We start from the raw sequence: 11204 nt of genomic DNA, 5'->3' as shown, positions 1-11204 counted from the left end.
GTCCATAGTGTGAAATGTCCTCAGTAGCAGCAACAGGTATCTGGGATGCTTGTTACCAGGATAACGCACTAAGGAAGTGACATCTGTACTAGTGGCGTTGCAGGGTGTTATTTATTTTATTTTGCTGTAAACAATAACACACAATCCAAACAACATAGCCAGAGAGATAAAAGGAGCAGTAGATAACACACAAAAAAAACAACAACAACAGAAAATAAAAATAAATAAATTAATAAATAAATAAATAAATAATAATGGTAACACACCAGGAGAATCAAAAAGTAAAGGAGCACCAGAAGTAGAGACTAAAAATTCATCCCATACTGTATATCTCACATAAATGTAAAATTCTAACTGCTTCAACTAGCTTATAATACCGGGATGAATATCTAAAACCGTTGAGCGGTGTTTCGAATAATGGAATTTTGTTGGAGGGAAGTTCCCCAAATCGGACTTTCCCTGCACAAGGAGTAGGGAGCACCTTTTTGAAGTACACGGGAATAGAACGCAACCCGTGTCTGCTCGTAGAGGGCGGGTCGGGTGAGAGACCGTTGTGATTGGCCAGTCAAGCTGTCACTCAAGTGGTAAGGGCTTGGGGAAATGTTGTGTCTCTGGCTAACGTTATAATGTCGACTCAGGCAGTCTGGGTTATCCTCGGTTTGCTGTAATCCATGGTAAAGCTGTCATGCAGAAGAAACTGACATAAAGCAGGTAAGCTTCTCACAAGTGTTCCGTGTTGTTTAAAGCACATCACGTGATTAGTCACGTTTTTACACCACACTGAATAGCCGCGTGTGTGTGTGTATTAGCCAAGTTAGCTTGCTGCCGTGTGTGCCTGTTTATTATTGTGACAGTCTCATGGTTTTTTATTTTGTTATTTTTTTTTATCCATGCTTGATTTTAGTTAGGGGTTAACGCAGTCTGACTAGTGCAGTGTGTGTGTGTGTCCTGGCATGCTAGCAAAACCAGAGCTAAATCGGAAGTTTGCAGGGTGTGATGGTCGACACTATAACATCCATGTCAGATGACCAGCTGAGGAAATGTCAAAAGCTGAGTAAGCATGTTGCTAAAACCTGTGCCCGCGTGTGTGTGTGCGCGCATGTATGTATGTATGTATGTATGTATGTGTGTGTGTGTGTGCGCGTGTATGTGTGTGTGCATGTGTGTGTGTTTTCCTTTCTTACGTAGCTATGATGAGTGTGTTAGTAATTACTCCTTCTCAAGCTGTAACATGGTCTTTAGGTGAGTGTACCTGCAGGACTGAACGACTGACTTAAGTTTTATAAAAGTATAGCTTTTCTAATTATTGTGTTATGTATGATGTTGCTTAAAAAAAGAGTGCAAGTTTATTTATAAAGCATGGTTGCAATAGTTTTGAGAATTATTTGACAAATATAAATTTTCTCAAAGTCAGCTGTTTCAGTGTTTTTTTTTTTTTTTTGGTTTGCATCTTTTGGTCAGATGTTACTATGGTATACTAAAGTATAATTACAAGCATTTCATAAGTCTTAAATACTATTATTGACAGTTACGTTAAGTTTATGCAGAGAGTCTGCATTTGCAATGTTGAGCCTACTTGCTCAACACCTCTGTAATTTCCCCTGCTATACAGTCAACCAGCTTCTGGGCCACATCCCGACTGATGGCAGCCCATTCTTGCATAATCAACAGTTGGAGTTTAGAATTTTATTTTTCACCTGTCTCTTGAGGATTGACCACATGTTCTTAACGGGATTAAGATCTGGGAGTTTCCTGGCCATGGATCCAAAATGTTTTGTTTCTTGAGCCACTTAGTTATCACTTTTACCTCATGGCAAGGTGCTCCATCATGCTGAAAAAGGCATTCCTCATCGCCAAACTGTTCTTAGATGGTTGGGAGAAGTTTCTCTTAGAGAGTGCCTTTGTACTATACTTTGAATTCTTAGGCAAAATTGTGAGTAAGCATCGTCCCTTGGCTGAGAAGCAACCCTACACATGAGTGCTTTAGTGTTGGCATGACGCAGGACTGATGAAATGTTCATTATTATGCTTCACTACACCATAGTAACAACAGACAAAAAGACCTTAGAACACTGAGACAGAAGACTTTGTAAAGACTTTAAAATTTTATATTTGTACTGTAAATACAATTGCAACAAGTATAAAGAAAAACAACAACAAAAAACTTTCATCAGTTTGTACATAATCAAGCTGACATGAAAACTTTTAAATTGATTTAAAATCAGTTTAAATAAAGTTTATTTCATTTAATTTAAGCCTGTGCAATGACATGTTCTCTGTGTCAACAATCTTCTAATAATAAACGTTGCTAAATTCTGACTGCGTATGCAATCTGCAAAATCAAAGCTTGTAATAAAGACATGTGCTCAGAAGGCATTTTATTAGAAACAATTAGTACATATTCAAGCAATTATTAAATCTACCAATCAGCTTACAGAAGTGCCCTCAGATAATCAGTGTGTACAACCTTAGTAAGAGGAAAGCATCTCAGAATGTAAAAAGGCAGATGGGTGGCAGCAGCAGAAGAAGAAAGGTTCTCCTTTGGCAGCCATGAACAGTGTGTCAGCAGTCCAGGCTGGTGTGATTTTGTGGAGAATGTTTTGGCAAACCTGGCCCTGTTAATGCCAATCAATCCTCACTTTAATGCCACATTATTTGAATATTGTTGCTGAGCATGGACACAATTTATTATCTTCTAATATTTACGTACAGCATGATAACACAACGTGTCCTAACACAAAATTAATTTTAGACTGGTTTCATGAACATGACAATGAATTCAGTGTTCTTTAGTGGCCTTCTGCAGGATGCAGTTGTGTCACCATGGAGCAGAATCTCAGAGGAATGTTTGCAACATCTTGTGGAATCTATGTCATGAAGAACTGAGACTGATTTGAGAGCAAAGGAAGGTCCTGCCCAGTGTTGGTAAATGTTCCTAATATACTGTCGGTCTTAGTGAGTGTATTTTTAATTGTGATGTAAAGCTGTTTTCTAGGCAGTCCAGCAGCTGTATTCTGTCCTAAATTCATTGAAATAACAAGTATGTTAATCATAAAGTAGAAAGTATAAGGATTCTTATTTTTTTGAATCACAATTAAAAACACAAACAAAAAAAAAACAGGAAGTCAGGGAATGAGACGACGCATTAGCAGCAATATTTTTGAAGCTTTCCTCATGGTTAGTTATGTTCAGACTGACGGGATGTTATAATCACAGTAAGCCATAGTAAAACAGGAACAGAAATTGAGATTTAATGCTAAAAAAAAACTCACAGGTTGCCTAACTCCCTGTTGGCAACTGTCTTACTGAATCAACAGAACCTTGAAATGCTGTCTCTTGTGTCACATACATCCATCTCTAGTTTAAATATATTCATAGGTTCAGGTGCAGCACAAACAGGAGCACTGCACAACAGCGCTCTCACCCTGTCGAAGCTTTCTGACACTAGCTTATCACGTTTAACACAAACCCTTTTTCTGTGGGAAAACTACAACTGCTGAACATGTGGTGGTACTCAGCCATAACTAAGAAATGGCGCAAGTTAAGTGAGGACAGTCTTCAACTTTCACCTTTCTGTAATCAGAAGTAGAAAGAAATTAAAAGCCATTTTGTTAAAATCAGTCAATATTGATAATTCCTCATTTGTAATGTGTAAGTAAAATGCTATATATTTTCTAGTAAACAGCAGGAGAAAAGGATTTAATTAAACAATTGTTCAAGGCACACAAGGATCGATACTCACCAACAGCTGTTCAGCTTGGCAGGACAGGTTTATGCTGATAGATGCTGCAGATTTTTAGGCAAGAACGCTGAAGAGCTGCTATTTTTGTTGTATAACATTTACTGATGAAGCTGATACAAATTGCACTGTAGCACAGTGTTTATTGCATGCTGCATTGGTGTGTTTAAATTTATTTTTTTTATTGTTAATCGCTGTGGTAGGCTGACGTTTTGTCTCGGTTACAGATTAATCTGTTGCACAGTTGCACAGTTTCAGTTATGACATAAAAATAATTGAAGTTCCGTTTTTCATCAGTCTCTGTAGTGGAACATCTGTAAACAGATTAGCATACTCCTCAAAGTCTGCGTTCAGATCCAGTTCCAAGTCAGGGAGCAGTTTGGAGTTCTGCAGACCGGTAGACAAAAGAAAAGAGTGTGGGTTAAGCCATTATCAGTATCAGCAATGTTTTCAGTTTCAGTTGCTATAGTAACTAAATCAGGATTAATACCAGGGGCAGACAATCACATCTCAGCTTTTCACAGATAACATTGTTTTTGACATATCCACATGGCATACAATGACACGACACAAACTGAGCAAAAGAGAGGGACAACTGGGCTACATTACAAGCTTTATGGAGCCTTAGTAAGTAAAATGCTATATTCACGAAGGTTACATCAAAAGTCAGCTACTGTAGATCACTTCTAATCTTACCTTAACAAGTGCGCCTGCTTGAAAAAGGTGCCAGAAGACGACCAAGCGGGTGGGCTCCATTGGCCAGGTAACCATTAATAACATTGAGGCACTCAACTGTCTGTGCCTTCTGGTCATTTTTGTAAACTTGCTCATACTTATTTTGATTAAACCTGATGTTTAGTTGACCGACATGCCACAGATCTTGTCTTCCAGCAGGCATCAAACCTCCCATTGCTAATGGAGATTGTTTGCAGAAAGTCTTAAGGGTCGCTGTCAAGATTCCAGGGGTTTCCTAGCTGTCTTGTGTATTCATGTTCAATGTCACAATTTATATTGTCTCTCTTAGAGATGGGGGCAAATCAGTTGAGGGATTGCCACACTCTCCAAAATGTAATTTTCCAAAATAAAATTTAAATTTTTATGAGTCAAAATGTATCCATAATTTTTAATGAACTTTTAGAAAATACATTATTTTTTGACATCATCTCCTTGTATCTCAATACACGTTGTCCATCTGTCAACAAGCTTACGTATTCACGCATTGAAAATGTTTTAGGGTGAGCTGAGATCCACAATTCCACCACAGTCTTCACTACTTTCTCAGAAACCAATTCTTGGTTTAGAATTGAAACAAAATTAGAAAACAGCTTGATATAAAATTTATATAATATTTATAATATATTTGTAAAATCGAGATAGTTACAGAATCGCAATATGTATCGAATTTGCATCTAGGTATTGTGATATCATAGCGGAAGGTCCCTGTCGATTCCTGTCCCTAGTGTCTCTCTGCAGATCTTTTTGAAAATGTAAGGTTGTTGTAAAGAAATAAAACTTCTGTTGGTTTTGTTGGGAAATTGCTTTAGGGGGAATGAGTGTTTATGAATTATCATTATATTAGAGTAAAAGGATTCGTCCTTCAACATCACAAGTGTGTGTTTCCCTGCCAGTCAGTTCTGGCCCATAAAAACCAGATCACATGGTGTGTTTCACATTCCTCTGCTTCTCAGCATTCATCAGAAGGGCTGTGGTGATGAGGGTCAGAGTTCGGGTTGTGTATTATGTTGTGATGTGTTGTAGTAGAGAGGAGGGCCTTTTTACACTCAGGATTGGTATTGACCTGCCTTATGGGTGGTGTGATTTGCCTTCGACTGTGCACACCTCTTAGTCCACATGTTGCGTGCTTGGACCGGACTCTGAAAAGCTTAATGATGGCTCTGTCTTTCCTGATTCGTCACATTAGGGCACTGAAGATGCGCTTATTCTCTGTGTCGCATGCGCTACTTGATCATCATAAACAAGTGAGTATGCTAACACCTGAGCTGGACAACTGAGGAAAAGAATTGGTAGCTTGAGTAGTATAGCTGATGTTCTCTTTCAAGATTGAACCTTGAAGATTTTTGTTAAAAAATTTATTCTCACTTATTCAAATATTAATCAGCTAATCAAGCTGCTAATAAAACAGTAAATCCTTTTTAAGACCATGCTTAACCTTTCTGTAGGTCTAAGAAAGGTCTGATCCTATTTGAACAGGATTTGTCACCCGTGCTCCTAAACATTTTTTTTATATTAAAACTATAGTTTTATAGATTTTAAAAACGTTCATAAATATTTATTGTGTGTCAAAAATATGTAATCGGCTTGTTTTCATGATAAATAGTCTGTAACTTAATTATACTGTACTTTTGTTATCAGTTATGCGCTTATGCTGAAAAAGGCAGCCGTCGTTTTTTCAAGAAGTAGACGAGCACAATGAGACAAAACAAAATGGCAAAAAGCAAGTTTTTTGTTTGGCTCAGAAAAAAATCCCACCCTGTACCATGTATACGTTTTTGGATTTATAATAGAACTGCCACAGGCTAACAGAGTAAAGTGTGACATCAGGACGAAACTGTTAACTCAATGTTGAAAGCAGAACACTTGTTGGGAGGTTACTGTGCAAAAGTGTACAAAAGTCCCTCTCATTTCTTTAGGGTTTACTTCCAAAGAGCCAGACTTTGTTGTATTTTAATATAGTTTTGAGGAATAGTCCCTCGATAGTTTCTTTTCAATTATATCTTTATTTAATATGAATATGAAATCGTATTAATGTGAATGTAATATGAAATAATGAGGGGCTTTGCACAGTAATGTGTATAATCCTTATAGCTATAAGGTTCCAGGTTGGGTACAATAAATTTTTTAGTTTGTCAGAAATAACCCTTACATGTATGTATAGGATTTATTTCTATCTTTTTAAAATCAAGTGTTTTCTAAAGACCTTGTTTCAGTTTTTCCTGCCAGATTAACAGAGATAATTGACAATAGTACCATTAGGATTACCTAAATACATTATTTGATTGTTTTAATATAGTCTGCATTGTTGTTGTTTTAAAGATATTTCTCCTATAATTTGCATTATGAAAAAAATTAAAGCACAGTTAGACTATGTGTATCTTTTTTAGTCTGTTGTGGTCAAAGTCGATTTGTTCTTACTAGTGTGTGTTTTTAGATATTAAGTGTATTAAGTTGGAACTTTATTTATATTATTGTATTTGTTTGCTTGCTTGTTTATTCATATATTTATTAAAATATTATAATTTATTATAAACCCTCAAGGTGGCACAAGAGAAGTTTAGTTATGTACAGTATTTTGTAATAGCAGTGTTTTCCTTTATTGTAATATGAAGTGTTTTATCAGTTTTAGCTACTATGGCTATGACCTTAACCAGCAAACAAGACTGTATTCATACAAGCTAATAGGATTAATGTGTTGCCCCACAATGCACAACACTATATATTCTCTCTTTATTTCATTTTGTGCTCTTTTCCTGCTTATTTAAAATTGTACTTTTACTGTCTTCTTTCCAGCTTGTCTCTCTTCATCTCCCTTCTTCTCACTATCCTTGATGTTTTCCCCTTCATGTCCACTGCAGGAGTCTGAGTGCTGGGTCCCTATGGCTGTGTATGATGAGAATATTCTGAAGAATCCATTTTATCTGGCACTGGAGAAACAAAGACCGGACCTCTGCGCCAGAGTGGCAGAAGTGCATGGCATTGTAAGCAATTTTCTTACAACATAAATTTTCTTTAGTCTGCATCTGCAGTGTATAGAAATATCCTGTTAATTAAAGGAATCTACACTTGTAACGTCTGTAGATTTTGCTTACTTTTGTCATCTATAGTGTATTTAAAATGTTAGCATATACTTGGCTGAAAGTTTGTGAACACCCGTCCATCTGACCCACATGTGGTTCTTTCCCAATCTGGGGAAACCGGAAGCACATAATTGTTAAGTCTTTGTAAACTGTTGCAATTGCAACTGGAAGTAAGAAGCTCAAACATGTTCCGACATGATAGTGTCCACGTGGACATTTGGAGCTAGATGAAGATATGTTTTGCCATGGTTGGACTGACGTTCTGCCCCAAGCCAAATAAACACCTTTGGGATGTACTGAAATGCCAGCTGTGAGCCAGACCCTTACTAATGCTCTTTTGCCTCAATTAGCAAAAATTCCCAAAGACACTTTCCAAAATCTAGTGAAAAGACTTTCCAGAGGAGTGGAAGCTTTTACAGCAGCAAGAATGTTAAAGAAGCAGCTTGGCTATATATATATATATATTTTTTAATTTGTTGCATTTACGATTGAACCTGATCATTCTGACCACTGAGAATGTCCTACAGTATGTTTAGTCAGTAAATGTGTGAATATCTATCTATATCCAGTTTTCACCATGTGAACAATACCATGCTGTACTGAATCAGTTGTAGACTCTGTTTGGAAGCAGCATGTGGTGTCTGTGTGGTTAGCACTGTCGTCCTGCACCTCAAGGGTCAGGGTTTGATTTCCGCCTCTATGTGCATGAAGCTTGCATGTTCTCCCCCCGTGTTCGGTGGGTTTCCTCCCACAGTCCAAAGACATGCAGATTAAGCTAATTGGCGTTCCCAAATTGGAGTGACTGTGGGAGGGAGTGACTGTGGGAGGGAGTGACTGTGGGAGGGAGTGACTGTGGGAGGGAGTGACTGTGGGAGGGAGTGACCCGCCATGTGACCCAAGTCTTCTGGGACAGACTTCCAGGGCCCCCCCCGCAACCCTGTACTTAGGTTCAGGCGGTATAGATGGTAGTTTCAGTCTACCATCAGTCCTGTGTCATGCCCACAATAAAGAATGCTGAAATCCTGAGAAGCATCCTGGGGTTGCTTTTCAGTCAAGGGAGTAGGCTCACTCACAATTTTGCCTTAGAACACAGCCATGAATAAAGAAAGGTACAAAAACATCCTCTGAGAGCAATTTCTTCTTCCCAACCAACAACAGTTTGACACGCAATGCTTTTTTTGAGCATGATGAAGCATCTTACCATAAGGCAAAAGTGATAACTATTTAAAAAAATCTTGGGTCCATGGCTAGAAAACTCACCAGACCTTAATCCTATTAGGAACTTGTGGTCGATACTCAAGAGGCAGATGGACAAAGAAAACCCCACAAATTCTGACAAACTTCACGCATTAATTATGCAGAAATGGGCAGCCATCAGTCAGGATGTGGCCCAAAAACTGGTTGACAGCATGGCAGGGCGAATTGCAGAGGTGTAGAGAAAGTAGGGTCAACACTGCAAATAATGACTCTTTGCATAAACGTAATTTATATGTGTATAAGTCTCAAAACTATTCCCGCGTCTATGAAACATTTACTGATTTTTTTTTTTTAAACCTGCCTATAACTTTTTCTTTTTGTACTTTTTGTGCTAAAATATTCAAGGGTAATGTAATGAATAATGAGACATTCTTACTAAAGAGAGTACATTTTTAAAAAGCAAATATCCTTTATAAAGATTAAAACCATTTAATATAAAACTCATAAAATAAGGAGGAACCCTTTAATGTTAGAAAGGAAATCTTTGCCGTTGAACACAAGCAGTTTTAAATCCTGGTTAAAATGTTACATGACCATTTTTTATTCTTTTGTCAATAGTGACTCATAAACCATTCAGTCGTTAAACATGTTGTTGGGAGTGCTCCATCTGTGTACCATTCAAAGTTCAGAGCAAAACCCCCCCTTCTTTGTTGGTACCGATGGCCACAGATGTTGCACCCACCCGGAGTAAATGCTGCATAATTGACACTGTCCTTCAAGCAACTTGTATTGAGCTATGAATTTAAATAGCCATTTTAACACGATTTTTGTGCAGATGTGGCAGCAACGTTAATGGCATAAAAATATCTTGTATATAAACCTGTAGGGAAAAAAAAGACAATATATTGTTTAAAGGGTGAATTATTAAATTATATAATTTAGCACGCCTCTCCGCTATACTTCACGACCTCTCACCATGTAACCTCTGAATGTTAAACCTATGAGCAGACAGGAAGTACCATCTGTAGAATTTTGCATGAAGAAATTGTGTTTACCCTGACTTAGTGTTTGCTTCTGCTTTTTACACCGAAGTATTTTTTTAGATTGATAAGCAGAAATCATTTATATTGTCTTACTTACTATGAAATAGGCGAGGGGGATCTAGATTCTTTCTAAATGCACTGTAGTTCAGCAGATGTCTTCTGTTATGTCTATAGGTCTTGGTTCCATGTTGTGGAAGTTTAACAGCTAGTTCATACACAGCAGCACAGTTTGAGAGCTATGTCCTCTTGCCTGCAGAACAGGGCTTCCAGACAATTGATGGAAAGGTGTGTACATACACAAACCCATATCTGATCAGTCACTGGGAGGGTTAGCAGTGTGCACTGATTGTATGCAATATTCTCTCTTGTATCTTTTAGGAGGTGTCCATAGAAAATAACCAAGTGCATTTGGCAACAGGGTTTGTGAGCCCTGCTTCAGTCCCCATTTTGTTTGAAGAGACATTCTACAATGACAAGGAGCAGGCCTACAGTATCCTGTGTATCGCTCGGCTTATTGAGTCTGAGCCGAGCACAGGTAAAGCTCTTGACCTCTTTACACTGGACCCTAACTGGTGCTGGAACTGGATCAGAGAAGTGGTGGAGATTTCCAAGAAGTGTTTAATGATATAATGAGATGTGGGAGTGTTATAACGCATGGTATTAAAGTAATAATAACCAAAGTGTTTTAAATGTTTGACAACATCTCTAACTTACTGTCTGAACTTATTCAAGCCTGTCTAAAATTTTTCAAGCCTTTTTATATAAATTTTATGGACTGCAACTTATAGCTCATAAAAATCTGAGCTATGATCAATCTGCCCTTTCAGTGGTGACCTCTCGTGACTCTTTGTGCAGGATGTCCGTGATATTCGTTTGGACAACTGTGAAGTCAGCACCCTTCCACATGATTGTGGTTGTGTCTACTGAAATAGATAGAGAGATACAGGGTATTTGTACAGTATGAATAGTAATTATCTAAACTTGAAATTCAATATTCTCATATTTTGAGATGCTGGATTTTCATGGGTTGTAAACCGTAATCCCCTAAATCGAGCCAAAGAATCTTACATTATACAGTATATTTCACTTTACATGTAAGGAATCTAGAATATATAACTGTATATAGTTCATATATGGTTTCACCTTAATAATGAAAAAAAACTATGCACAATATTCCTATTTTTTGACATCCACTGTAGATATACATTGATTGCAGTTATTGATTTATTTAATTATTGTATTACATTTATTGTTAGCAATAAACTTCACATTTAAAGTATCTTATTTTATGAAATTCATATGCATGTCAAGAAACATAGATAGGTGGTTAAAGCACTTTATTAATCTCATTCATGTAATACAGTACACATTCATGCAAATTATTTGATAGTGTTATAGTGGTTTCAGATA

At 37.4% G+C, this 11204-nt stretch overlaps 1 protein-coding gene across 5 annotated transcripts in view; it reads left to right on the top strand.

Annotated features, from left to right (window-relative positions):
- Positions 1–576: 576 nt before the first annotated feature.
- Positions 577–11204, top strand: part of ankrd27 (ankyrin repeat domain 27 (VPS9 domain)) — a 30678-nt gene continuing 20050 nt past the window's right edge. Inside the window, exons 1-4 of one of the 5 annotated variants that reach the window (XM_053479624.1) lie at positions 577–711; positions 7333–7455; positions 9969–10079; positions 10173–10329. In XM_053479624.1, coding sequence (XP_053335599.1) covers positions 7354–7455; positions 9969–10079; positions 10173–10329 — 370 coding nt within the window. In that variant the 5' untranslated portion in view covers positions 577–711; positions 7333–7353. Of the gene's footprint in view, positions 712–973; positions 1055–5673; positions 5719–7332; positions 7456–9968; positions 10080–10172; positions 10330–11204 lie in introns of those variants that run through there. The other 4 variants (XM_053479632.1, XR_008355899.1, XM_053479614.1 and 1 more) reach the window with 4 other exon arrangements.

This window comes from Clarias gariepinus, chromosome 2 (genome assembly GCF_024256425.1).
Source record: "Clarias gariepinus isolate MV-2021 ecotype Netherlands chromosome 2, CGAR_prim_01v2, whole genome shotgun sequence".
NCBI lineage: Eukaryota > Metazoa > Chordata > Actinopteri > Siluriformes > Clariidae > Clarias > Clarias gariepinus.
This window is presented reverse-complemented; position numbering and strand designations above follow the sequence as displayed.